The sequence below is a fragment of the Ceratotherium simum genome, chromosome 2 (assembly GCF_057802395.1).
Source record: "Ceratotherium simum simum isolate JZ-2026a chromosome 2, ASM5780239v1, whole genome shotgun sequence".
Taxonomy (NCBI): domain Eukaryota; kingdom Metazoa; phylum Chordata; class Mammalia; order Perissodactyla; family Rhinocerotidae; genus Ceratotherium; species Ceratotherium simum.
In genome coordinates, this window is record NC_141901.1 from 11248803 (window position 1) to 11273219 (window position 24417).

General features: G+C 46.8%; 1 protein-coding gene and 1 long non-coding RNA gene across 3 annotated transcripts in view; one reads left to right on the forward strand and one right to left on the reverse strand.

The window, feature by feature from the left end:
* LOC147917756 (uncharacterized) overlaps positions 1–24417 on the forward strand; it is a 160613-nt gene that overhangs the window by 45379 nt on the left and 90817 nt on the right. The gene's annotated exons all lie outside the window — the stretch shown is intronic.
* Positions 1–24417, reverse strand: part of TNR (tenascin R) — a 78832-nt gene that overhangs the window by 30841 nt on the left and 23574 nt on the right. The window contains exons 7-13 of the mRNA XM_004425011.3: positions 20788–20973; positions 8786–8875; positions 7423–7686; positions 6552–6821; positions 5273–5392; positions 4200–4346; positions 1601–1720 (exon numbers count right to left, since the gene is read on the reverse strand). Coding sequence (XP_004425068.1) covers positions 1601–1720; positions 4200–4346; positions 5273–5392; positions 6552–6821; positions 7423–7686; positions 8786–8875; positions 20788–20973 — 1197 coding nt within the window. The remainder of the gene's footprint in view (positions 1–1600; positions 1721–4199; positions 4347–5272; positions 5393–6551; positions 6822–7422; positions 7687–8785; positions 8876–20787; positions 20974–24417) is intronic.

Genomic DNA, 24417 nt, shown 5'->3' on the forward strand with positions numbered 1-24417 from the left:
ACTTTTGTACCTGTGAGCAGGTGCATCTGACTGCTTTAGCGGAAAAAAGGAAGCTTTGATAGAGGAGATAGATAGTGTCGAAAATAAGATTTGAAGGATAGGTTTTCTAGGCAGACAAGTAGGGAGAGAATTTCCTGGTGGAGGAAACAGCATGTGCAAATGCATGGTGACTTGAGAAGGCATGGTGAGAGTTAAGAAATTCAGGATCATGATATGCATGGAGGGATGGGAGGAGTTGAGATGGATTGTGCATGCACACAGAGGGTTTGGGATGTATCCACAGTAATGATATTCATTCTTTGAGGAGGGACGTTTAGTCAGCTACAGTTCTGTGTAATTCCAAATATGACCCTCATGGGGGCCAGCCCCGTGGCTTAGCGGTTAAGTGCGTGCGCTCCGCCACTGGCGGCCCGGGTTCGGATCCCGGGCACGCACTGACGCACCACTTCTCCGGCCATGCTGAGGCGGCATCCCACATAGGCAACTAGAAGGATGTACAACTACAACATGCAACTATCTACTGGGACTTTGGGGGAAAAAAGGAGGAGGATTGGCAATAGATGTTAGCTCAGAGCTGGTCTTCCTCAGCAAAAAGAGGAGGATTGGCATGGATGTTAGCTCAGGGCTGATCTTCCTCACAAAAAAAACCCAAAAAACAAATATGACCCATCATGTATTTTTCCATCTGAGTGATTAGTGGGTTTTTCTAATGCCTTGCTGAAATACAAGTGTGCTAGCAGATTTGTCAACAAAAAACAAGGACATAAAGTGGTTTTGGTAAAACATTCTTAGTGAACCTGCGCTGGTATGTAGTAATCACTAATTCCTTTTCCAATTTGTTTAATAGTCTGTTTGGATTTTACTTTCCCAAGCTTTGACAATCAGTTTACTTCTTTGCAGCTTACAGAATTGACTTTCTCTGCCATTTTTGAAAAGTAAGACATCTGCCTGCCTTTTGTCTTCTGGTATCTTTGTTCTCTGGATTCCTGAATATAACCCACAACACTTCTGTTAATCAGATGTATAATTTAGGCAGGGAAATAATTTTCCTAGGCCTAGTACTTGGACCACTCAGTACTATTTTGCTTTGGGCTTCTCTATTCAACTTCAAATAGCATAAGGTGAACAAGCATGGTGAAGAAGACACTGAAACTCAAGATTTCATGTTGGCTCACCCTTTTGGGCTGGATATTGGTAGAGAAGACCCATATCTGCTCCAAACATGATCCTACAACTTTAGTGTTTTTCTTGCTCTACGAATATCTAGCCAAGTCTGCTTTCTTGCCTGTAGCATTTTGGGGTAAATCTTAGGTCAACTCTGAGTTTTGTCCTCCTAGTGCTATTTCTCTGTACTTCTCTTTGTCCTGGGTTACATGCCCTTCTTGCACCCTTCTGATTCAGCTTTCTCAATTCCTATAGTTGATAACAGTTTGCAGAGTTTGGGGATATCTTGAGGCTTTATAGTGAAATTGAAGCAGGAAAATTTCTAATTTGTCCCTCAGATTTACAAAATGTTTTGTTTTTTTTCCTTTCCTACTAGTCTTCAGCCTCAATCCCCACCACTCCCACCTGCCTGCTGCATAGGCCTGCAGACACCCACCTGCAAAGTGTGTGAGAACAATGACGTAGTTCTCCACTTCACCCACTGGTGCCTTCCACCGCAGCAGGGCTTCTGTTGGAGTGATGTTGGTGGCAGTCAGATCCGCAGGGTTGTCCATGGCTGAAACAGAATAGATGGATGCATGTCTGCTGCTGTACAAAATAATGGAGTGGCGACCTTTTTCCTTTCTCCCCTGTGATTCCATCAGCTCTTCCTCCTTTCCCTTTCCTCCTTCTTCTCAAGTACCCAGCTCTCCCTTGATTGCCCCCAGATCTTCCTTTTAATTCATTCATTAACTTCTTATGTTCAGAGCACTGTCAGGTACTGTGGGGGATTCCAAGTTATGACTGTTGTGTTTTAGACATTTAAACCTAGGTGGAGAACTAAGAACATATAGAAATTGTTATATTTCTTTAGTTAATGAGATAATATGCTTCCCAAGATATTTGGGAAATGTAAGGGGCATAAATATAGGGGCATGCCTGTGGAACCATCTGTGTTGAGGAACTTCAGGAGGTGTGGTGGGAGCTCCATGAAGGCAAAAGTATCCCCAGCACCTAGAACTTAGAAAGTACTCAATAAATATTTGTGCAATGACTGAATGGGACTCAGCTTGCCTCTAAAGTCATATCTGATTATTGCATTCTTGCTGTACTACTCACAAGGCTTACTCTGTACTGAGTCCTGGTATCCTTTTTGTGACATAGAGAGTCAAGGGGATTCTTCTAGGTTTAAGGCCAAGAGTGCTTGTTGGGGGAACAGGGTTTGCTTGTCATAAGACCATGTTTGTATTCTCACTTGCCCATGCTCTGCGCCTTTGTTTTATCACTGTGCCTCCCTTCTATAAAGTTGGGATTTATTTTAGTAATGGATGCTATTGCAATAGTTTAGGTGTCAGCTCAACCTAAGCATCATGTGATTTACTTTTGGGGATCAAGATGCGCTGTTGATCTGGTCCTGTTCTCTAACTGAAGGTTTTTATTGCTTGCCTATGTCCATCATTTCAAAGCAACAACCATAAAATATTTTTACAATTTACACCTGAATTATATCCATAATCTGTGCCTTCAACAAATTCTTCAGATGCAACCTTATGAGAAGAAACAAAGAAGAAAAGTCTTATGAGACTACGATTAGCTCCATCTCTCTGAGATTAAGCATGAGACCCTGGAGAAGTACTCATTTCCAAAAGTTGTATGATCAAAGACCTCATGTTAAAACTACAACAACAAAATAAGACATTTTGGTGAGCAATCTGGTTATTTGGAGTTGACAAAATAGCTCTGCCTGAACTTGGAGGAGGGTGGTTTGGGCTGCGCACTACTGAATATCTGCTTTAGAGATGCTTGCTGCTTATGACCGAGGACCCAAGGAACGAGCTGTTGACCCGAGCTGCTGCTCTCTTTTACTTTGAGGTAGGAGGCTTTTCAAATCCATTCTATTCTCCTCAGTGAGAAAAACCCTAATTTCTTTATCATGAATTTCTAAGACTTTCAGGAAGGTGTGAGGGGGCTTCTTTGGACTCATTGGGCATAACTTCAGGTCAATTATTGTTGATACTTTAATGGTCACAGAAAATTTGATAGAAAGGTTAAGACTGAACCAAAAACATGGCTGAGTTATCTGTAGTCATAGGCCTGGAAGGAGACTAGGGAAGAGTTGAATATCTTGTGGTGTCTTTAGAAGAATTCTTTTCTTGAGTTTCTGAAGGAATGTTTTTTCGGCCATGGCCTTGAGATGTTGTTTATGGGCTTCTGAGAGCATTGACAAAAGCAGTGAGGAATTCCAAGTTACATTTTTCTCATTTGGGAAATACCATTCTCTGAGGAAAGCAAGCAACCTCAGGAAATCCAGGTGTTCTCCTAATAAGGCAAGTTGGGTGTTTTCCCATGTGCTATGGGAACTACAGCTTAACTGGGAGGTTAGGACTTGGAGTTGGGGACAGAAAACTTTAACCATCCCCTCTGGTGACTTCTACAGCAAATCTTTCCTAGTTCTGTATGGTGGGCTGGCTGAAGGGCCAGCAGTGGAGCTGCTGCAGAAGCCCTGCCCTCAGCCCCGTCCAAGGGGCTCATTTTCCAGAAGAAATCCACCACCTTCTTCCTCCCTGAAGCCTAAAGCAAGAGAAATGCAGCTGCTTGGTGGTTTCTGGCCATATAGGAGAGAGGTTTCCTGACCTTAAGGGTTGTTACTGGAATAACAAACATTTCCTTCTCTGAGGTGGAATTTCCTTCTCTGAGTTTTTTAAAAAATTAGATAGGATGATTCAGATGTCTGATGTGGCATTCACTTCCATCCTATGTCTTTGAAAGGTCACTTTTCATATTGGAAATTCCATGAAAATTCTTGACCTGAACCAATGAGACCCCTAGAGCGTGACTCTCTAAACTAGTATTAGAGAGAAATATCAGGGGGGAGAGAAGTTGCAGATTGCTTTGCATGACACAGTGAGTCAGAGGAGCACCCGGGAACAGATCTTCCAAGCCCAGAACTAGTGTCCTCTGAATCAGCCAGAACAATTTCACTCTTTGCCTCTTCTGTTTGTTGCAGGTCCTCAGCCAAAGTCCTGGCTTGGCCCATGACAGGGAGACATGCCTACCTGTGTGCACGAGAGTGCAGATGCGTTCACTCTCCTCCCGGCCCCGCACACTGTTGAGGCTGATTTCGTATTCGGTAGCAGGGTACAGCTTGGTGATGGTGAATTCTGTCACAGTGTTGGGCACCACTGAGCTGTCCAGCCGTCCCACTAAGGAAGAGCAGAAGCCACAGTTAAAGTTCAGCAGATCTCTCATCAACACAGCTTATGGTACAGTTTACATAGGAACTCTCAGTGGTACTTTGTCATGAAGCGTGGATGGTTGAAAGACTCAGCACTCAGTAGGGAGGGAGGAGAAATGGTGTGTGGACTTGGAAAGCTGGATCTTCAAGAGACCTTGCATGCTGGTCCCACCGCCTCATTTTACGGGCTCCTTGGAGCAAAGTAAAAAGAACTATTTATTAGATAGTTTTTTTTAACAAGCTGATCTTTCTTAAGGCGGTACAGACAGCATGGCTGCAAAGAGTGGTCCATGCAGCCCAGAGACATGGTAGCCTGGAAAACTATCCCACCCCCTCACTGGAAGTAAGCGTGCCTTCCACTTCATTAACAATGCCACACGCACCAGCAAGAACTGGCAGGATGCAGGGGAGGTCTGGGCCAACTTCTTCTGACTCTTAACTTGGCTGGAGTGGCAGAAATAGGACCACCGTCATTGTGGTTCCCTCCAAGGCTCCATCTGGCTCTGTTGGGTCTTTAGGCAAGCCCCAGGATTCTAGTCTTAGACTTTACTCCCTCAGGAAAGTGCAGATGACCCTGGCCCTTGGCAGGTTCTTTTGGGGCTCTTTGTTCTTCACTACATTGCCTAGATAACTGTGACCAGTTACCTCTGCTGGTGAAGGACCGTCTTTCTGGGTGAACGTAACCAAGTCTTTTGTGAGAGGATTTGGTGAGAGTAGGGTTTCTTGGCTGTTCCTCATCAACCCACTCTCATTCTGATGGAGCGTGCCACAGAGAGGAGGAAAAATGCAGGCAGCGGGGGTGATATCCTCTGGGAAATGTTAGTTCTCCCATAACAATCTTCACCCAGCTCCAAATCCTATTCATCTTTGAGGAATCAGATAACTTTTTATTACCTTGTGTTGGCCGATATGATACTCGGTAGTAATCAAAAGATGCAACAGGAGGGCTCCAGGAGACCATAACCGAGTCCTTGGTCACATTGCTGATTGTAATGTCTTTGGGGGGATCAATTCCTACAAGGATCCAAGTGGTTGTGGGAAAGAGACAGAAAGCACAGTGTGAAAAATGAATTCCTACCCTTGGTTTTATGTGGACCAAGAGCTAATGGTGTCCTAGAGGCCTACAAGAACTTACTGTGCACCAGAGCATCCTTAAAACCGTGGTCGGGCTGAAGTCTTACTTGAAACCTCATAGTTATGGCCAAAGCCAAGTTTGTGGAGAATATTTTAAAAACATGAAGTCAAGTTGGCAAGGTCTGTGCCTGCGTAGCAACTATTACTATCTGAAAGCCAACTGAGAACTTTCTTTTAAGTTTGTATGTTTTGCTTTGAACTGGGGGTAACATGGTCATTTTCTCTGGGGCAACTTCTCTTGGACAAACCCAACTCTTTTGGTTCAATTTGGAAAAACTACATATTGACTGTAGAGGGATTTCAGAGCACAAGTCCAGAACAAATCCACTTTCCTAAATTGTATTTCATTTACACTGTATACTTTATTTTTTTAACTGCTGGAGGATTGCAGCGTCAAAACCATCTGAGTGTTTAATCCACTTGTCCAGTTTGTGAGTTCTTGTCAGTATGTAGGAAACTACTCAAATACACATGTCCTCACCCACATACACACTCATATTGGGATTTATTTGGGAATGATGAGAGGAGAATGATCCAGTTCATCTCAGAATGCTTATGTTTTCCAAACAACATGTAAATCAGCTCCATTCTCTAAGTACCAGGTCCCTACATGGTTGCATGCTAGTTCCATATGATTCTGAGGAAGCATCATTTGTAACAGTGACCTTACTGGGCAGTGAAGAGATGGCCCTCCAGAAAAGGAACAGATGTATTTTCTCTGTAGAAGTGTTTCCTCTGGGAGACTAACTCCAGGGCTTTCTCCTATACTGGTAGTGGGAGGACTTCTGTACCAATATATTCAAGCCTTGGCCTCCTCAAGACATTGAGTCTGTTCTGCCTTCTAAATGGAAGTTTCCCATCTTTTACATTTTGTGTAGCCCTGGAAGAGGTGGCTGTTTCAAAACAGCTCACAGACTCTCTCTAGCCAAATAAGCAGACCCTTATTCTTTGGGTGTTTCTATTTGTAAATTTCATTGACTTGTCAAAGGCTACTGTGGGAACCCCCTTCACCACCTGCTGTCAAGTCCTCCAGCCTCACCTGTGGTGATGGAGCCCACGATGGGCTCAGAGGTCACTGTACCATGGACTGCCACCAGGTTCACAATGTACTCAGTGGCCGGCTGCAGGCCCATCAGGACTGCATGCCTCTTGGTGGCATCCAGGGAGACCTCCATCATCTCTTCCTCTTCATCTCGGGGGCTGTAGTTGAGAATGAGTCTGTTTGCTGGTGGGGATGGGTCACTCCAGGTGATGTTGACACTGGAGGAGGTCACATGAGAAAAGTGCAAATGGGAGATGGGGCGGAAGCCTGCAAAATGGAGAAGATGGATGGTTCTGAAACACACGTGAGGTGGTAGGGCCACTGGGCTAGAAGAGCCATCTGACTGAAGGGATCTGCTTTTTTTGCTAATAAGGACTATACCTTTACCTGCTGACCCAAAGCTTCTATCTCCTCACTCTCCAGTCCTGTCCACTCTCCTTTCTCCAAGCCACATTCTGAAAAATGAATGCCCTCAGCAGGATAAAACCAGCATTACATCTGCGGGTTATTCATAATACTGATCCAGGATTTAAAACCTCTATCCTGGAAGGAATTTAACATGATCCCATGGATCCTCTGAATGCCCACTGATTTAGTGCAGGCAGGAGAAGACGGACAGAATCAACCACTATGTCCAGGCTGTAGGAAACCGGACATAAATTTTCAGGCACCTAGGCAGCATTGCTCATTTCTCCCCTTTACTTCCAACCATTCTCTCTTGATGCATTTATTACATCTATCTCTTCCTTCTCTAAAGGAAATAGGGCATTAAAAGAGTGGGTTACCTTTCCAGTGACCTTCATCTGACCTTCCCACACTAAGATCCGTTGATCCCTGAACCCGGCTGGGATTTCTGCAGCACTGGTACCTGTGAAGGCATCCACGGTGGACTCCAAGCTCTGCTGCCGACCCCTCTCAGCAGTGATTGAAATGATGTACTCTGCCCCAGGCTCTAGATCTGTCAGTGTGTACGAGGTCCTGTCCTTGGGCACAGTGACTTCTGAGGCGATCCCGGAGGATGGGGTAAAGGTAATTCGGTAGTGGTCAATGGGGCCACTGGCCTTGGTCCAGATGAGGGAGATGGAGGTCTCTGAGGAGGCTGTCACCATGAGGTCTCTGGGACTGTCAAGTTCTGTGGATAAACATAAGTGGCCTACTTTACACAAGTTCCACAAGAGGGCCAGTATTAATAGGAATTGGACCTCCCTGTGGATTTCTAAGCTATCAGCAGGCCTGCTGAGCATGAGGATTAGCTTGTCATTGCTGACACTCATCTCACATTTTGTTAAGCACCTTCCCTTTGAGAGATGGCCAGGGGCTTGGCATATAGATGGACAATCTGCAGAAAGGCATTAGTAGCCCCAAGACCACTGGAACACATCCACCTCTGGGGCAAAGCTGGCTGCTGACTTTTAAGCTCTCCATACTCATTTTCTCCCAGCCTCACTCAGCAAGCCAAGCAGGGCAAAACAGGAGCCTCCATCAAGTAGGGATATGCCATTCCTGGCAACACTAGTGACCCTTGTTCCTGAGGCCATTTTAACTGACGTGGCCATGGCTGTCAGGCAACGAGATCTGAGGACTCCTGGGGACCTATGTCCATGTGGTTCTCCAGAGAGGTTGTCTATCCTAGACTGAGCCTTGGGACAGTGATTGGCTCAAAATCCCCAGCTGAGCCCAGGCTGCTTTTACCTAAGGTACTAAAGTGACTTTGAAATTTACCCCGGATTTGGAAGCAAAACTGCTGGATTCAGAGTAGCAAGGGTCTCAAGTGGACTTTTCCATTGCCCTTAGATTTAATGGGTTGCCTCCAAGTCTAGGCCTTTACTGCTGTGGCCTTTCTGGGGGCTTCTTTCATGCACGGTGAGGGACACCACATACTTCCTACTGTGCGGTGATCTAAAAGAAATATGACCTGCTATGCCACCAACCTATCTGGGATTGTCCACCTCTGCTCTGCACAGCTGTGGGCAGCCCTTCAGACCATGGACACCACACGTACATATGTGGGGAAGAGGGTGGAACTCCATCCTGCATGTCCGGTATTGGAGGTTAGGCACAAGGTAATCAAAGAGCTGCAGGTAGATGTTGTTCCTAGGCTGATAACTGTCATCTGGGACCTGTTCACCAGGGGGCATTGCCTTCTGACCAGTCCTTGCAGGACAAGCCTCCATGACTCCTTGGGCTTACAGAGTATCCCGGTCTTCTTCTGCACCAATTTGCCTACTCACCAGTCCTGGCATTCATGGTGGCTGGTACGCTTTGCTGTGAGTTCAGGATGGCGGATATTCCAACTCCATACTCAGTGCCAGGTACCAGATCTGTCGGTAGATGCAGAAACAAACGTTATTCCATGTGTGTGTCAGGGGTGGGGAAAGCTGATAGGAGGGAAGCAAATGACCCTAGATTCCTGTTCAGATCTTGTATTTAGTCCTTCCTGAATCCCCTGCTAATTTTACCTATTAGGAAATCCCAGTTTCACCACTTCGGAAATCCATACCAAGTCAATAGGATGAACTGGTCAGAGCAGAGCTTCCTTCTTGCTGCTGGTCTCCTCAGGAAGGCAGTGAGGCTGCCCTTGTCAGTGACCTTCAGAAGTGTGCTCTCCTGTGGAAGGTCTCCCTCCGGTACTTAGAGTCTCAGGTTGGCTACAACTGGTGAAGCGATTTCTTGCTTAAGCTGTGAATTGGGGGAGTGTATAATCGAGAGGGACTGTGTGGACGTGGGCCTTTAAAGCATTTCTTGAACATTGTGTATGAGGACCAAGCTGCACCTTTTATAGATATGGCCCCATAGGCTGAGGCCATATGGGGACTCCTGGGTCCCTTCTAGGGAGCAAGGTGGATAGATGTTTTTCTCTGAGCACAGGGCTGTCAGGCCTTTAGTGTGGGCGCATGCAGGAGCCCTGTTGCTGGGGGCTCCCACCAAGGTCAGTAATGCAGTCCCCACAGTAATTAAAGCTATAGATTCAATTTTAGGATGACTTCTGGGGGACTCTGGGAAGATGCAGAAAATGCAAAAACGGTCCAACTAAAGGGTGCAAGCCTCTCTGGGGAAATCCTTTGGGAGTTCAATACAAAGGATCACAGGGAGCCTCTTAGAATTTCTGGAATTATCTGGGGTGTCTCCCTACCCTCTCCCACGTTCATTTTCAGACTAACTGGTTTGACTGGTGTATTAATTTCCTATTGTTGCCGTAACAAATTACCATGACATAGTGGCTCTAAACAACACAAATCTATTATTTTACAGTCCAGGAGGTCTGAAGTCTAAAATAGATCAGCAGGGCTGCATTCATTCTGGAGGCTCTAGCGGAGAATACGTTTCTTTTTCTTTCCCAGCTTCTAGAAGCTGCCTGCCTCCCTTGGCTTGTGGACCCTTAATTGATCTTCAAAGCCAGCAGCACAGCATTTTCAAATTTGTTTTTCTGTCTGACCTCTGCTTCCATTGTCCCATCTTTGACTCTGACTCTGATCTCCCTGCCTCCCTCTTATAAGAACCTTGTGATTACATTGGCCCCACCTGGGTAGTACAGGCAATATCCCCATCTCAAAGTCCTCGACTTAATCACATCCACAATTTCCTTTTTGCCATGACAGATGACGTAGTCACACGTTCTGGGGATTAGAATATGGACATCTTTGGGGGCCATTATTCTTAGCATCAAACTAGCATCAAAGGCACTCTCATTTATTGGGAGTAAGATTGTAGAAAAATGCATCAAGATCAAATCATCACCCATAGGGCCCCATAGTCAGTCTGAGTCCTTTTGGTAGGTTCTCCGGGGGCTCTGTGTGGCCCCGTCAGAGCCATGGCTGATGATCATGCTGTTCTGCATTAATCTACCGTTTGTTCTTTTCAAAGTACCTGAAGTGTTTTGACCCTCACCTTGTGAGGAAGGTGGGATGGGGACTCTTTTCTCCATCTGTATTAGTTTCCTGTGGCTGTTGTGACAAATGACCACAGAGTGGCATAAACAGTGGTAATTGATTCTCTCACAGTTCTGGGGTCTAGAGACCAAATCAAGTTGTCATCAGGGCCGTGCTCCGTCCAAAGGCTCTAAGGGGAGACTCTTTGCCTCTTCCTGGCTTCTGGGGGATGCCAGCTCTCCTTGGCGCTCCTTGACTTGCAGCTGCATCACTCCAGTCTCTGCCACTGTTGTCCCACGGGGTCTCAGTCAGCTTGGGCTGGTATAACAAACTACCACAGACTGGGTGGCTTGAAGAACAAACATTCATTTCTCACAGTTCTGGAGGCTGAGAAGTCCAGGATCAAGGCCCCAGCAGATCTGATGTCTGCTGAGACCCCCTTCCTGGTTCCTAGATGGCTGTCTTCCTGCTGTGTCCTCACATGGTGGAAAAAGTGAGAGAACTCTCTGGGGTCTCTTTTATAAGGGCACTAATCCATTCAGGAGTGCTCCAACCTCATGACCTAATCGTCTCCCAAAGGCCCCATCTCCTAATACCATTACATTGGGAATGAGGATTTCAACATATGAGTTTTGGGAGGACACAAACATTCAGTTCATAACACATGGTATTCTCCCTGTGTGTCTGTCTTCTCTTCTTATAAAGACATTGGTCACACTGAATTAAGGGCCTACCCTAATCCGTTATGACCTCATCTTGATTTCATCTGTAAAGACCCTATTTCCAAATAAGGTCACATTCACAGGTTCCAGGTGGACATGATTTTGGTGGAGGAGAGGAGGCCATGGGCACTATTCAAACCAGTACACCATCTTTTTGTTAAAAGAAACTAAGGCAAAGAGTAAGTCTGTGACCAGCTGGAGACGACACTCAGGCTTCTGGCCTCGGGTTCAGGGCTTTTAAGAGGACTGGAATGTCCTACCCGTCCTCTCATTTCATCCCCTCCCCAGAGCAGCTGTGAATCCTCTAGGATCCCTGAGGTAAGAGGAATGATTTTGACAGGAAATGCGTTGAGCAACTTTTCCTTAACAAATGGCTTGGTTTAATGAAGGGGAATGCTACATGGTAGCCAGAGGGTGCTGCACCCCTTCCGCAGTATGGCTTCACTGCAGCCTCTGCAATAAAGCCCCCCATGCCAGAGTATGGCAGAACCTACCAGGCCTTACTGACCAGGCTCCCTGGAAGGAATGCGTTAGAATCGGCTCTCTTTTTCCTTTCCCCAACCAGCTCCATGCAGTTCCTAACCCTTAGTTCTTTCTTTCTCTAAAGTGCCACACAAATAGAGGTGAACCTTGAAGTCTGACAGACTTTGGGGTCACCATACTTACGTTAATATTCAGGTTTTGCCACTTTCTACCTGTGAAACTTGGATTATTTAACATCCTTGAGCTTCAGTTTCTGGAGAATGGGAAGAATGACAGTATCTATCTCAGAGGGTCATTGTGAGGATTAAATGAACCAACGTGTATAAAGTACAGTGCCTGGCCCGTCATGATAGTAGCCAATATTAGTATTACCTTGCACAGAGAACTATGCCGGGATTTTGAGTCCTTTTTTTGTGTGCCCCAGGCAGGTACAGTTTGGTCCTCGGCACACGTGTTCTCGGTTTGCTGAGGCTTAGCCTGTCAGCTCTGATGAAACCAGTGATTCAGGGAGTCCATGTGTCAGCGAGGAGCATCCCCTGGCTGGGCTGAGTACCTGTCGCTAGATTGAGTGGGTGATTGCGACGCCCCCAGATCCATTCAAAGCACACATTTATTTCCGTCAGGATGTGCGGCGAGTCCCAGGTACATCCTTGGTTGGAGAAATTAGATTACCTTTGGGACATAAACTACTTTTCACAGGCAACTGATTGAGACCTTCAATTGCCTATAATGAAGCAGAAATTCTCCGACATAGATGAAAGATGACAGATAGAGGGAGTAAGACAGAAATTATATGTTGCCAAACGGATCTAACATGTAACGTTTTCATCCGAGTTTCTTATTTATGAAGCTTAAATGAAATGTTCAATAATTTGCAATGGAATCATCTTCTCCCAGAAAACCACAGAGCGGAATTTAAAGTACTCACTTCCCTGGCTTTCTGTCTAGAGGATGGGGAAGTGGGACTTGCTTATAGGTTCCTGCCTACTGCTTGCTTTTGATTTTCAGCAGCTTTCTTCCTGTGCTACAAGTGAAATGTTGCTCTTCGCCAGCAGGTAAAATACAGTCTGCTGGAAAAGAAAATGTGTATCCGAGGCATAGCCAGTACACTTATATATCAGCACTCCGAGGACTCCTAGGGATTTCTCACTTTTTAAAGATCCCATTGCTCTCTATTAATGCTCTCTCTGTATTTCCATCCAACTCCTGCAAGTGGTAGCATATAAATGGCTTGGTTCTGTTTCTTAACAATAGCTCAGAAAATTCGTCCCTTAGGAAACCACCACTTTCCATCCCTTAAAGAACTTCCTTTGTTCGACTTGGAGGTTGATGCTGTTCTCAACTCTTTCACTGCACACTTATTCTTCTCTGAACTCCCAAAGCACATGGTTCATTCACTCAACACATATTATCGAGGGCCTCCTTTGCGCCAGGCACAAGGCTGTGTACTGGGGATATCAGGGTGAACTGAATCGATGTCACCCCTGCCCTTAATGAGATAAGAAGCAATCTGTACCGAAAGAGGAAATTAATTATTTATGGAGCACCCATAATAGGCCAAGCACTGAGCTACATACAATAGATAATCTAGAAGAAGAATGAAGAAGAAAGGGAGGGAAGAAAGGAGGGATAAAAATTGAAGGAGAATTTTTGAGTGGCTGATGGTCCAGAGTAATACTATTAGCTATAGCTTCTTAGAGATTCATACATGTTATCTCATTTAATTCCCCTGTAGCTCTGCCAGGAGGACAGCACTGATGAGCAAACAGAGGCTCAGAGAAGTCCATTCCTTGACCAAAGTCACAAAGCTAATATATGATAAAATTGGGTTTGGAACCCAAGTCCTTTGTTCTTTCTGACAGATCAGAGCACGGTCTCTGTCCCCTAACAGTCTTACAGGCTAGTAGAGGGGAGTGGAGTAAGCATATTGGAATTTGGGCCTGCACCGGGGGCAGATAACTAAGAAGACCATTTCAGAGGGGCGATGAGATCAGCATGGGCTGGAGTAGCCAGAGAAGGCTTTCTAGAGAAGGGACTTGAGTTGAACCTTGAATGCCTGCCAAGATTAGGAAAGGTAGAGGGAAGGAGAGATGGAATTCTCTGGTGGTCAGGATGGGGCATGGTGAGCAGGAAGAGATTAATTAGGCCTGCAGAGTAAGAGGAACTAGTAAACTTTCACCTGCACTTAAGTACCGTGGGTGATAAAGGCAGAATGACTCACTTGCCCCTGTTTAAGAGACCTATTCTTCATGCTTCCTGCTGCTAGTGGGCAAGGAGTGGGAGAATGAGGCCCATGAAACTGAGATTGCTGTCTCTTGCCAGCAAAAACATGAATAAGACACCTGGGGTCTGCAGGCTTGGTTGGGTTCAGGTGGACATGCAGAAATATGGACTCTTTCCATCTCTAAATCCCTGCGCTCATCTCCCAAGTGTCTGTGAAGCTCAAGTCCATCAAACTGGGGTTAGGCATTTGGTTGGTCCTAGTGCATCAGGAAACTGCCTTCAAAGGGAGGGGAAAACTGAGGACCCTGTCTCCAAGGAGCTTGCAGTCAATCTCTTAGTTTCAATAGCAATTATGTTATTACAGTGTTATTGTTAGTTTTCATGTCAGTCTCCTCACTAGAGTCTTAGGTCTTTGGGTCAAGGGATTTGATTTTTTCAATGTTTTAATTCAGAATGTAGCATAGTGAAAAAAAGATATTCACCCAGCACGGCGGGGTGGTGTTGGGGAGTGTTGAGAAGACTTCCAAGAGAGGATATCTCTGAACTGGGTTTTGAGGGTTCAGAGGACATTGGTTGGGGAAAGGGCATCACAGCCAGAGGGAACAAGTGCAAAGGCAGATTGAGTAACATAAGTCATGAAAACCAGGGATCTAATGGAGGGCCCACGATAGGGAAATTTTCCAGCAGTGGAATTTGGGTACCAGAGGTTTCATAGATGGGGAGACGTTTGGAGACAGAGGATCTTCTAGAACCCCTGAAATGATACCAGATAGGCAACAATCTACTTTTTAATGTAATGGAGATCTAAGCTCCCAGGCTCCCCATCCTTATCTTCTTGGGTAATGGCAGATGCTCCTTCAGGGTTCCCTGAATGAGTCAGGTGTTGGAGGACATCTCCCTGCTTTTGGAGTGTGGATGATGTTAAAGCATCAAAAGAAGCAGCTGATTCCATGCTGACTTTAAGGAAGGAACTGACTCCACAAACCTCAGATGCAACTTCCTTGTTGCCAGTGAGATTAATGAGAAGCCTGGCTCGTCAGCCCCTGTCCTACAGGAGCATCTGTCTCTGGTCTTTACTGTGAACAAGAGCTACCTGCTGAAGAAGCCAAAGCAGAAGGTGGAAATTTCCCACCTGTCTTCTCTCCTGGTTCCCTTGTGCCAGCCCTTTAACACAAATAAGGGGACAGACACCTGTATGCGCCAGCTCTGTGAAGAGGAGGGGTGAGGAAGCCTCTGCCCTTTCTCTCCTCTCTTCTGCCTGGGTCTCTGCAGCCCACTCCCCACTTTCTGGCCCCTGGAAGGTGGCGCCTTGTTCAAGAGGGTGCCTTACCAAAGTGACCACTTGGGGTCACTGTGACTTCGCCCAAAGGAGCACAGTCTGGCTCTGGCCCCAGGCCCACTGCCCGACTCCTCCTCCTCAGAAGAGCCTGCAGGGCGTTGAAGGTCTGGCACTGAGTCTGGTGTTTGTGCCCTGGCACGCCAGGGAGTGCAGACAGGATGAAGTGAACATCAAGTGCCTTGGTCAGCACTGAGTTGCCAGCTGGACTCCTCGGGGGGTCTCGGATTTCTTCATGGAAAATCCTCTTGCGAACAAGCACATCTCTGGCCTTTGCCCCTCAGGGAGCCCACCCTTCTCACCACTAGACCCCCATCTGAGCGCTGAGGAGAAAATGTGGGGTTTGGTAGGGGACTCTCTTCCGTGTCCCCAGCAACCAGAGGCCTTGAAGGTGGCACCTGGCGCGGCCTGACTGAGGCATGTTTGCAGACGTCAGCCTTGTGTGAGTGTGTGTGTGTGAGTGAGTGGGTGTGCCATGTGCTGCTGGCTGTAGGTCTTTGTTTTCTTGCAATCCTATGTTGTATCGTGATGTCTGTAGGAATCTTCAAGCCCCTGGGTTTCTTAAGCCCTGTTGGTGATTTTTCTGATTAGCAGCTTGTTGACTGGAGGTCGAAGCAGTCACAGTGCAGAGAGAGGCAGCTGGTTGGGAGGTGCTGTGAGGAGGCACACAGGCAGGGCCATGCAGTGGGCGAGCGAGGTGACGAACGGCCCTAGAGGGCTGGGTGAGCGCCCTCATGCCATACGGGCCAGCTTCTTTTGCCTTCCTCCTTGGCCACAGAGGTCCTCAAGTGTGGGCTCCTGTTCACGAGGGAGGACCAGCAAGAGGGTGTAGATGGCTGAGGACAAGCCCCTCTCCCCTCTGGGCCAGATACTGCAGCCACGGGCCTTTCTGATGACGGGTTAGAGGAGTCACCTCAGACACAGAGGCCAGAGCAGTGTTCACAATTTGCATTGGTCCCAGGCAGGGTTTTTTGACCAAATTCCAGTCAAGGAATGAGAATTTCCTTCTTCCCCTGTCTCTCTCCCTCCTTCCCTCCCCTCCTCCCTCCCTCTCTCCTCTAGGAGATTTCTATATGGTTTATTGTTTTTCGTTGCCACCCAGAAAACAGAGTGGTGGTGCCCGTCCCTGGTAAGCGCTGCCAACTTCTAACCTAACCTTGATGAGCCTATAAGGTATACAACACTTGGGGACTCCAGGTATGGTACACAAACCAAGCAGACATCATCTGGGCTAAGAGGCTGAGCCTAAAAAAAGACTTATCATGAAGGACACAGAAGCCACCAGAGCAGGAAAAAAAATCATTGTAGACACTGAGTCTGTTGTTCAGAAACAAATTCATACTCCAGAGGGAATTCACTGGGCATTGCCTAGAGAGAATAACGGAAAAGAAATGTTTGGTATTTTGTGCCCCAGCCTGGCCTCCGTGTTGCAAAGGGTGAGGTATGTGAACAGGGAGGTTGGGAGGGGGGTGCTTGCTGGGAGCCCTCTGAATGACTCAGAGCCCCAAGAGTCAGAGAGGGCCTGCGTTCCACAGCCAAGGGTGAACGGTGCCTGTGGAGACAAGGGCTTCTGCAGGGAATAGCAAATACAGATGCCACAGGACTTAAGGGGTTTAGAGTCAGCTGTGAGCTTGTTCCAAGGAGAAGCCAGGTTGCCACGGATCCAGGTCTGAGCTTTGCTGGGATTAAAAACAATGAGAGGTCAAATGGCTATTGAATGTTTAGTATGTACCAGTCTCCATCCAAAGTGCTTATATATATAGATAGATGTGACTTCATTTACTCCTCACTACAACCCTGTGAGGTAGACATGATGTCCTTCAGACCAGGAAGAAGCACAGGAAATTTAAGAAATTTGCCCAAGGATACACATCTATGAAGTTGGTCTCAAACCCAAGTGGGCGACTTCAGAAGCCATGCTCTAAATGAGCACTTCTCACCCATTAGTGTGCACAGATCCCCTGGGTCTTCCAAAATGCAGGCTCTAAAACAGTAGATCTGGGGGAGAGGACTCCAACATCTCTGGGTGGGGGGATGCCCTTGCTGCTGGTCCCCACACCCCACTTTGAGAAGCAAGGTTCCCTACTCTGTGCCACACCTGTTACAGGAAGTCGTCCTAAACCCACCATTAGCTCACAGACCTCCTCCTCCTTCTTCATCCCCATCACCAGCCACATGTGGAGTAGTTTGCTATGTTAGAAGCACTGCCTTAAACTCATTAAAGATACGATCTCATTAAAGCCTCATCATGACACTGTGAGGTAAGTGGTCTCATTCTCCCTTTACAGATGATGAAACAGGGCCTTAGAAAGGTTAAGTCAGTTGCCCCAAATGGCACAGGAAGTGGCGGTGCCTGGATACAGCGTCTAAAGTCCTGGCTCTTAACATGTTCCACAGAGTTAAGCATTAAAATATAACTGGGGCAAGAGAGAATGGGACCTTCTTCTAGGAGTGTCGATTATTTTTTTTCTTTTTTTAATTGAGATATAATTGACATATAATATTATATTAGTTTCAGGTGTACAACATAATGATTTGTTATTTCTACACATTGTGAAATGATCACCATAATAACTTCAGTTAACATCTATCACCACACAGTTACAAATTTTTTTTCTTGTGATGAGAATTTTAAGACCTACTCTCTGAGCAGCTTTCAGACATACAATACAGTATTATTAACTATGGTCCCCATGCTGTACATTACGTCCCCAGGACTTATTTATTTTGTGACTGTAAGTTTGTACCTCTTGACTCCGTTCACCCATTTCGCCCACCCCCACCAGCACCTCTGGTAACCACCAATCTGTTCTCTGTATCTCTGAGTTCCCCAATTATTTTTGACTAGGAGATAGGGAGGGTGGGGATGGGGAGAGTTGAAGTTTCTAGTCCTAATGCTCTTTCTGGCCAGGGCAAAACTGCTGAAGGTGAGCCTGGAATGCCCTTCCCATCTGTGGCCAAGGTCTTGTTTCATACATGCAAATAAACAACTTGTTTGAAACCAGAAAACAAAATACGTCTTGGAGGCTGAAAATCTCTCTTCTTTAGTGTCCAAGTTGGGGAATAAGGGAGAAAACATGACTCTTTAGAGCTGGGATCAAAGTTCTCCATCCCTCATTCTGCCTTCCCTCCTTCACGGCCCTTCCTTCTCTTCCCCCAGACCCCCCAGCAAGAGAGCCAATGATCCTTGTAATGTGCATCTCAGCAAGTACAGACATACTTGATTTCCTTACCTGCCTATAATCCCTTCTTAAATCACATAAAGCTATTTGCCTTTATAAATCTCCCCAGCAGTGAGCTCCCTGGGATAATTACGTGTAATATATATTTATTTCATAAGCCCAACTCTAACCAAAAAATTGACCTATGTGAGCCCAGTCCTCAATAATAATATTCCATTCCTTGTAAGTCTGCAGCATTGAAGTTTTGACTGTCCCTTACATTTGACTTCTCTAGTAGGAGCAGCCGTGGATGAGAGGCTTTTTACTAGGACTCAGAACTGCCTTTGAGTCCCAGCCGTGCCCCTTGCTAGCTTTGTGAACTTGGGCAAGTTTCCAAACTCTCTGAGCCTCGATTTCCTCATCCATACAATGGGGATGCTAACAGCCCTGACGACGAAGTTGTTGTGAAGGTTAAATAAGCTGTAACTATGTGAAGGTGTCTGGAATAAGGAAGATGATCAATGAATCTTCTTCTTTCTGGGTAGTGGGAAATAATAGCTAGGATGTTACTGGCTTCTTCTATCTCTCATCATTTTGTGGTGTATCCTCTATCCGAACAACCAGCCATCATCTGTGTAAAATTGCTAATTGCCAGATCAGCCTGCGGCTCTAGGCAGGGATGGGCTGCGCTTAGAATGAGTTCCCTCCTGTATCATTTCAGTTTTTTTGTTTAGCTTAATTTTTGTGAATGTCTCCAGCTCGCTGTAAAGGCACTTACGCCAGCTGGTCTGTTCCTGCTGTGTTTAATTCACCCCCATTAACCTGCTTGGTCAGCATATCTTTCCATCTCCTTGCTGTGTTTTCAGGAGTGCGTCTGTCTGGAAAAAGCATTTATTATATTTACTTTAACTGGTCTCATTTGGCAAGGCGGTCTGGGATTTCGGTTCAGGAGGAAAACAGCTTTGATTACACTGCCCTTGTTTACTGTAGGCACTCTTTGCTGCATATCCCTTGTCTACTAAGACTGCAAATGCTTTTGCAGGAAGCCAAGACACAAGTTAAACAAAGTCTCTGTCTGCGAGCACACTGGCAGCCCCTGGTCTGTGGCTGTTTTGCACAATCTCCTTCATTTGAAAACAATGCCCCACATTTCTAGTCATCTACCTCCCAGTGAGGTCCAGCAGGTAGATTTTCCTGGATGGGTGTGTCTAAGTCCCCAGGAGGAGCACTGGCTGGGTCCCACATCCCCATGGGGAGAGGGACTGCTCCCCAGCCAAGCGTCATGGTGACCTAGGGCATAGTCTTAGTCCAGACCACCATTATCTCTCCCTTTGACTCTAGCACAGCCTCTTGACCAATCTCTGCCTCTGGCCTCACCCTCCTCCCATCCATTTTCCACACTGTAGCTGCACAAATCTAGTTATTATGTCACTTGATGTAAAATCACTCAATGATTCCCCCTTGCCCTCAAGAATAAACTCAAGCTCTTTATAGGGTGTATGAGGCACAACCAGGCTCTCATCTTATCACTGGCCTTTTGTAGTCTATGCCCCAGTCATAGTGACGTTTGTAGTTTCTTTCGTTCATTCATTCATTCATCCATTGATTATCTAGGACCGTGTATGTGCTAGACGCTGTGCTGGACACTGGGGTATCAGTGATGAGAAATAACCAATTTGGTCCCCCTTTCACAGAGCTTTAGGTCTCGGTGGGGATGACAATCGAATAATCCCACCCATAAGTGTCCTTCGGTAGCTTGAGGAGTGCTGTGAAGCGGTGGTAACCAGCGAGGCGAGGCTGCTGGACAGGATGACTGACCTCGTCTGGGAACCAGACAGGCTCCCTGAGAAGTGACAAGTGAACTGAGAGCTGAAAGGGGAGCAGACACTACTGGGTGAAGAGGGAGGTGGGAGAGCCTGACAGGCAGCGAGAGCAGCACGTGCCAAGCCCTGTGGCAGGAGGGAAAAGGTGTCTGAGGAGCTGAGAGAAGCCGACTGTGGGTCTGGAGCACAGGGAGCACAGAGGACATAGGAGGGAGGGGAGACGGGAGAAGACGACAGGGAAGCCAGGCACCACAGCGTGGGCCGTGCTAAGGGTTACGGTTTCTCCCAGGAGCAATGGAAGACCCTGAAATGTATGCACAATGGAACAGCATAAATAGAAATATACTTTGAAAAGATCACTCTTGGTGCGAAGAGGAGGTGAGAGGGGGGCAGGAGAGAACGTGGGGAGGTTACCCATAGGTGAAGACAAGACATAATAGTAGCTTAGACCAGGTGTTGGCAGTACAATGAGAGCAGTAGACAAACGTGGTAGGTACTTGAGAGATTAAATCAGCGGGACTCGGCGATGGTTGGGTGTGGAGTGGGTGGGCTGGGGAGAGAGCTGTGAGGGTGTGGCCTCAGGAACCGAGGTCCCCTGGAGCCAGGGCTCACTCACCTGTGAGGGTGGCTCTGGAGGTTGGACCTATGCTCTTGGGAACCAGCAGCTCGTGGTACTGCTCGCCTGCCAGGGTGCTGTACACGACCTTGTACTCCTGAACCTCTGCTTCGCTGTTGTCCCACTCAAGGTCAAGGCTGGTTGCCGTTCGGGAACCAACCCGCAGGTTCTTGGGGGCGTCGATCTCTAAAAAGAGTCAGACATCACCAACATCACACGGGATAACGCGCACCTTGAACTTTAACAAGCTTTGCGCCAAGATCCCACATCTCCTGACCCTCCGCCTCACATCTGAGTGAACCCCGGGGCTGCCACTGAGCTTCTAGTCTGCCAGGTTGGCCACTACCAATTCCATGGCAAGGTTGGAGCTTTTGACTTGGGAGTTAAATACCAACACACTTCACACTTTCTCCATTTCCATTCAGAAGTTCCAATGGTGTTCTAGAAATTTTAAAATGAGCCAATTAGTAACATGAGCTTGAAACTAAGCAAGGGAAACCCTAGTAGGAGAAAATCAGAGACGGCGTTCAAGGGATTAAGATGGAATAGAGTAATATCAAACTGACCACCAAGCAGAAAGAAGACAGCTGACTGCACAATTTTGAAGTATAAGCTGCCTTCCCTGGATTTATCTGTGGGGACCCTGCTGAAAGGTTTGCAGGTTATAAAATTAAGTATATATAGAGGATGTGATGTAGTGGAAAGAATAGGGGCTTTGAAGTCAGGCCTCGGTTTGATCCTCAGCTCTGCCACTTATTGTAATGGCACCATGGGCAAGTTTTTTCACTGCGCTGGGCCTCAATGGAAACATCTGTAAAATGGGCAAATAAAACTGACGTTCCAGGTTGTTGCACAGGTTAGACAACACATATGAAGTGCATTGTCTCTGAAGCTCTTCCTGAGTTCCAAGGACATGCTACCCACAATGCTTGCTCTCTGGAGTTCCAAGAATTCCCATGCAATGAAAAGACCACCACACTGGGGTCTCCCTCACAATCCTGGGGGGCTAATTCTCTCTCCCGGAACTGGTCATCTCCTCAGGCTTATTTGGGCAGAAATAACACAAGCAACTTGCACGGTAATAAGGTGCTGTCTTGAAAAACTGCCACTGAGAAGTTCTAAATAGATCTTGTCTTTGACACTTGAAATTAAGTTTGGAGTGGACCAGCCGTTCATTCTTGAGAAAACCTCTTGAGGACTGTTTTAATTTGCTAATGCCAGGCAAGTATCCACCAAATGTTCTTTTCAGAAGGTGGGGATGCTGTGAATCCATCTGGGTGCAGCTGCTGCAGAGTGAGAAGAGTTCTGTTTAGTGATGTAAATTGGGTGAATTTTTTAGCAGATTTATGTGTCTGCAGCTTATTTTTATGAGAAATGTTTCCTTACTCAAAGTGGCTTTAGCATGCCAGATACTGTGCTTTCTTGACATGCTGTGGGTAGGGGCAGTGTTTTCTCTGAAGGGACCAGGTATTTCCAATATCAGTGATGCCAAAAAGAGGTCAATCCTGGGAATGAGGGTTTGGGAGGTGGGTCTTAGGACTGGGGTGGAGTGAAATGGTTTGTTCCCCTGGGTCTTGAAGGCTGACCTCTAGGAGGGGCCACTGAAGGGCTCTCCTGTAGGTGGGAGCATGTCTCTGCAACATGTCAGCAAGCCAGGGCAAGGCAAAGACAGATGTCTAATGGGCACCCTGGCGAGGAGCTTGGGGCTGTGGACTCTGGTGATAGCCATATCTAGTCTCTAAAACATAGATTAGATTAAGCAATTCTGCTTAAAACTTGCCTGTTGCTCCCTATTACAAACTTCTAATCATGGCCTGCAGGGCTCTGCGTGATCTGGCCCTGCCGGCTTCTCAGACATCGCCTTGGAAACTTCTCCCCTGATTTACTGTGCTCCAGCTGTACTGCCTTTTTTTCTACTCCTGAAACACATTGAGTGAGCTTACTCCCACCTCAGGGCCTTTGCACTGGCTGCTACTTTTGCCTGGACTGCTCTTTCCTGGATCCTCACATGGCTTGGGTCACTTAGGTCTTCGTTAAAACTTCACCTCTTCAGAGAGACCTTTCTAAATGACTCAATCCAATGTAGCCCTTCCTCTATGTCATCCATTTCACTTCTCAGGATAATACTCGTGATTGACATGATCCTGTATGTTTCTTTTCTTCTTCATTGTCCAGTTTTCCTCACTGGAATAGAACTCACATGAACTGGGATCTCGTCTATCTTGTTTTTTCTGTAGCCTCAGTGCCTAGAACAGCACTTGTCACCTACTGGGTGTTCAGTAAGTACATGTGAAGTGACTGAATGAATGTCAGTTCTCTGTCTTGTCTGTCACCTCAAAACCCTTAGAAAAGTCTTGTTAAATATTTCAGCCATGGGGCTCTGAGGATGCTTGGGGTGAGGTGGTGCAGGGAAAAGAACAGCTTTGATGGAGGGAGGGAGGCAAGTGCCATTCAGGTTGAACCTGAGAGAACCCCAGAGTGGAATCACTGCCGAGCACGTCGGGGCTCCAACTGTTGTGACTCGGGTCTTTGCATTGGTTTCCTGGGGCTGCCATAACAAAGTTCCATAGATTGGGTGGCTTAAACAACAGAAATATGTTGTCTCCTGGACTAGAAGTCTGAGATCAATGTGTTGGCAGGGTGGCTTCCTTCTGAGGGCTGTGAGGGAGAATCTGTTCTATGCCTCTCTCTGGTGGTTTGCTGGCAATCTTTTGTGTTCCTTAGCTTAGAAGGATCACCCCAATCTCTGCTATCATCTTCACATGGCATTCTCTGTGTGCGTGTGTCTGTCTCTGTGTCCAAATTTCCCCTTTTTATAAGGACACAGTCATATTGGTTTAGGGCCCACCCTAATGACTTTCATCTTAATTTGATCGTCTGCAAAGATCCTATGTCCAAATAAGGTAACATACACAGGTACTGGGGGTTAAGACTTCAACATCTTTTAAGGGTCACAACTCAACTCATAACAGCATTCAGGAGAGGTCTAGGGCAGTCAGGTTCAAGCAGCGGCTTCTTGTTGGCCGAATGCCCTGGAGGCAGCGTTCAGTGCCTTGAGGGAAGTGCTCAGAGAGAAGGCCTCCCCTAGAGAGAAACAGTCCCAGGAATTCCCTGTGAGGGTACTGAAATAGAGGGACCGAGGGCAAGGAGGTTCTAGAGATTGGCTTCCCGGTTTCCTTGGGCAGGCTTCTCTTTAACCATTGGCCTTGTATGTTTCCATTAAGGCTCTTTCCTTTTTCCGAGCAGCTCTAAGACCCAGGCAAATATCCCACTCACCATGCAGGAAGCAAATCTGTTTTAATTGCCTGTGCAATTATTGCGCTCCTAGTGTCGAAGCCATCACCTGGAAAAGCACTTTGGCTAATTTGAATTTAAGCGGAGTTATGAAATGACTGAGGGCCCTACCGCGAGGGTCCGAGCACCCTCTCAACATTCAGCTGGCACCTGCCAATCCTAGGGCCTGGGAGCTTGTCTGCAAAGCTGTTCGCATCTCCCCAACCCCCACGTCCCCCCAGCCCCCTCGAGTGGCGGGGAGCAGGCTGGAGGTGCAGGCTGGGGCTGCATTGAGATGGCAGCCTCCTAACAGCTGCCAATCTGCGGAAACAGAGAACCAGCAGCAGTGAACTGGAA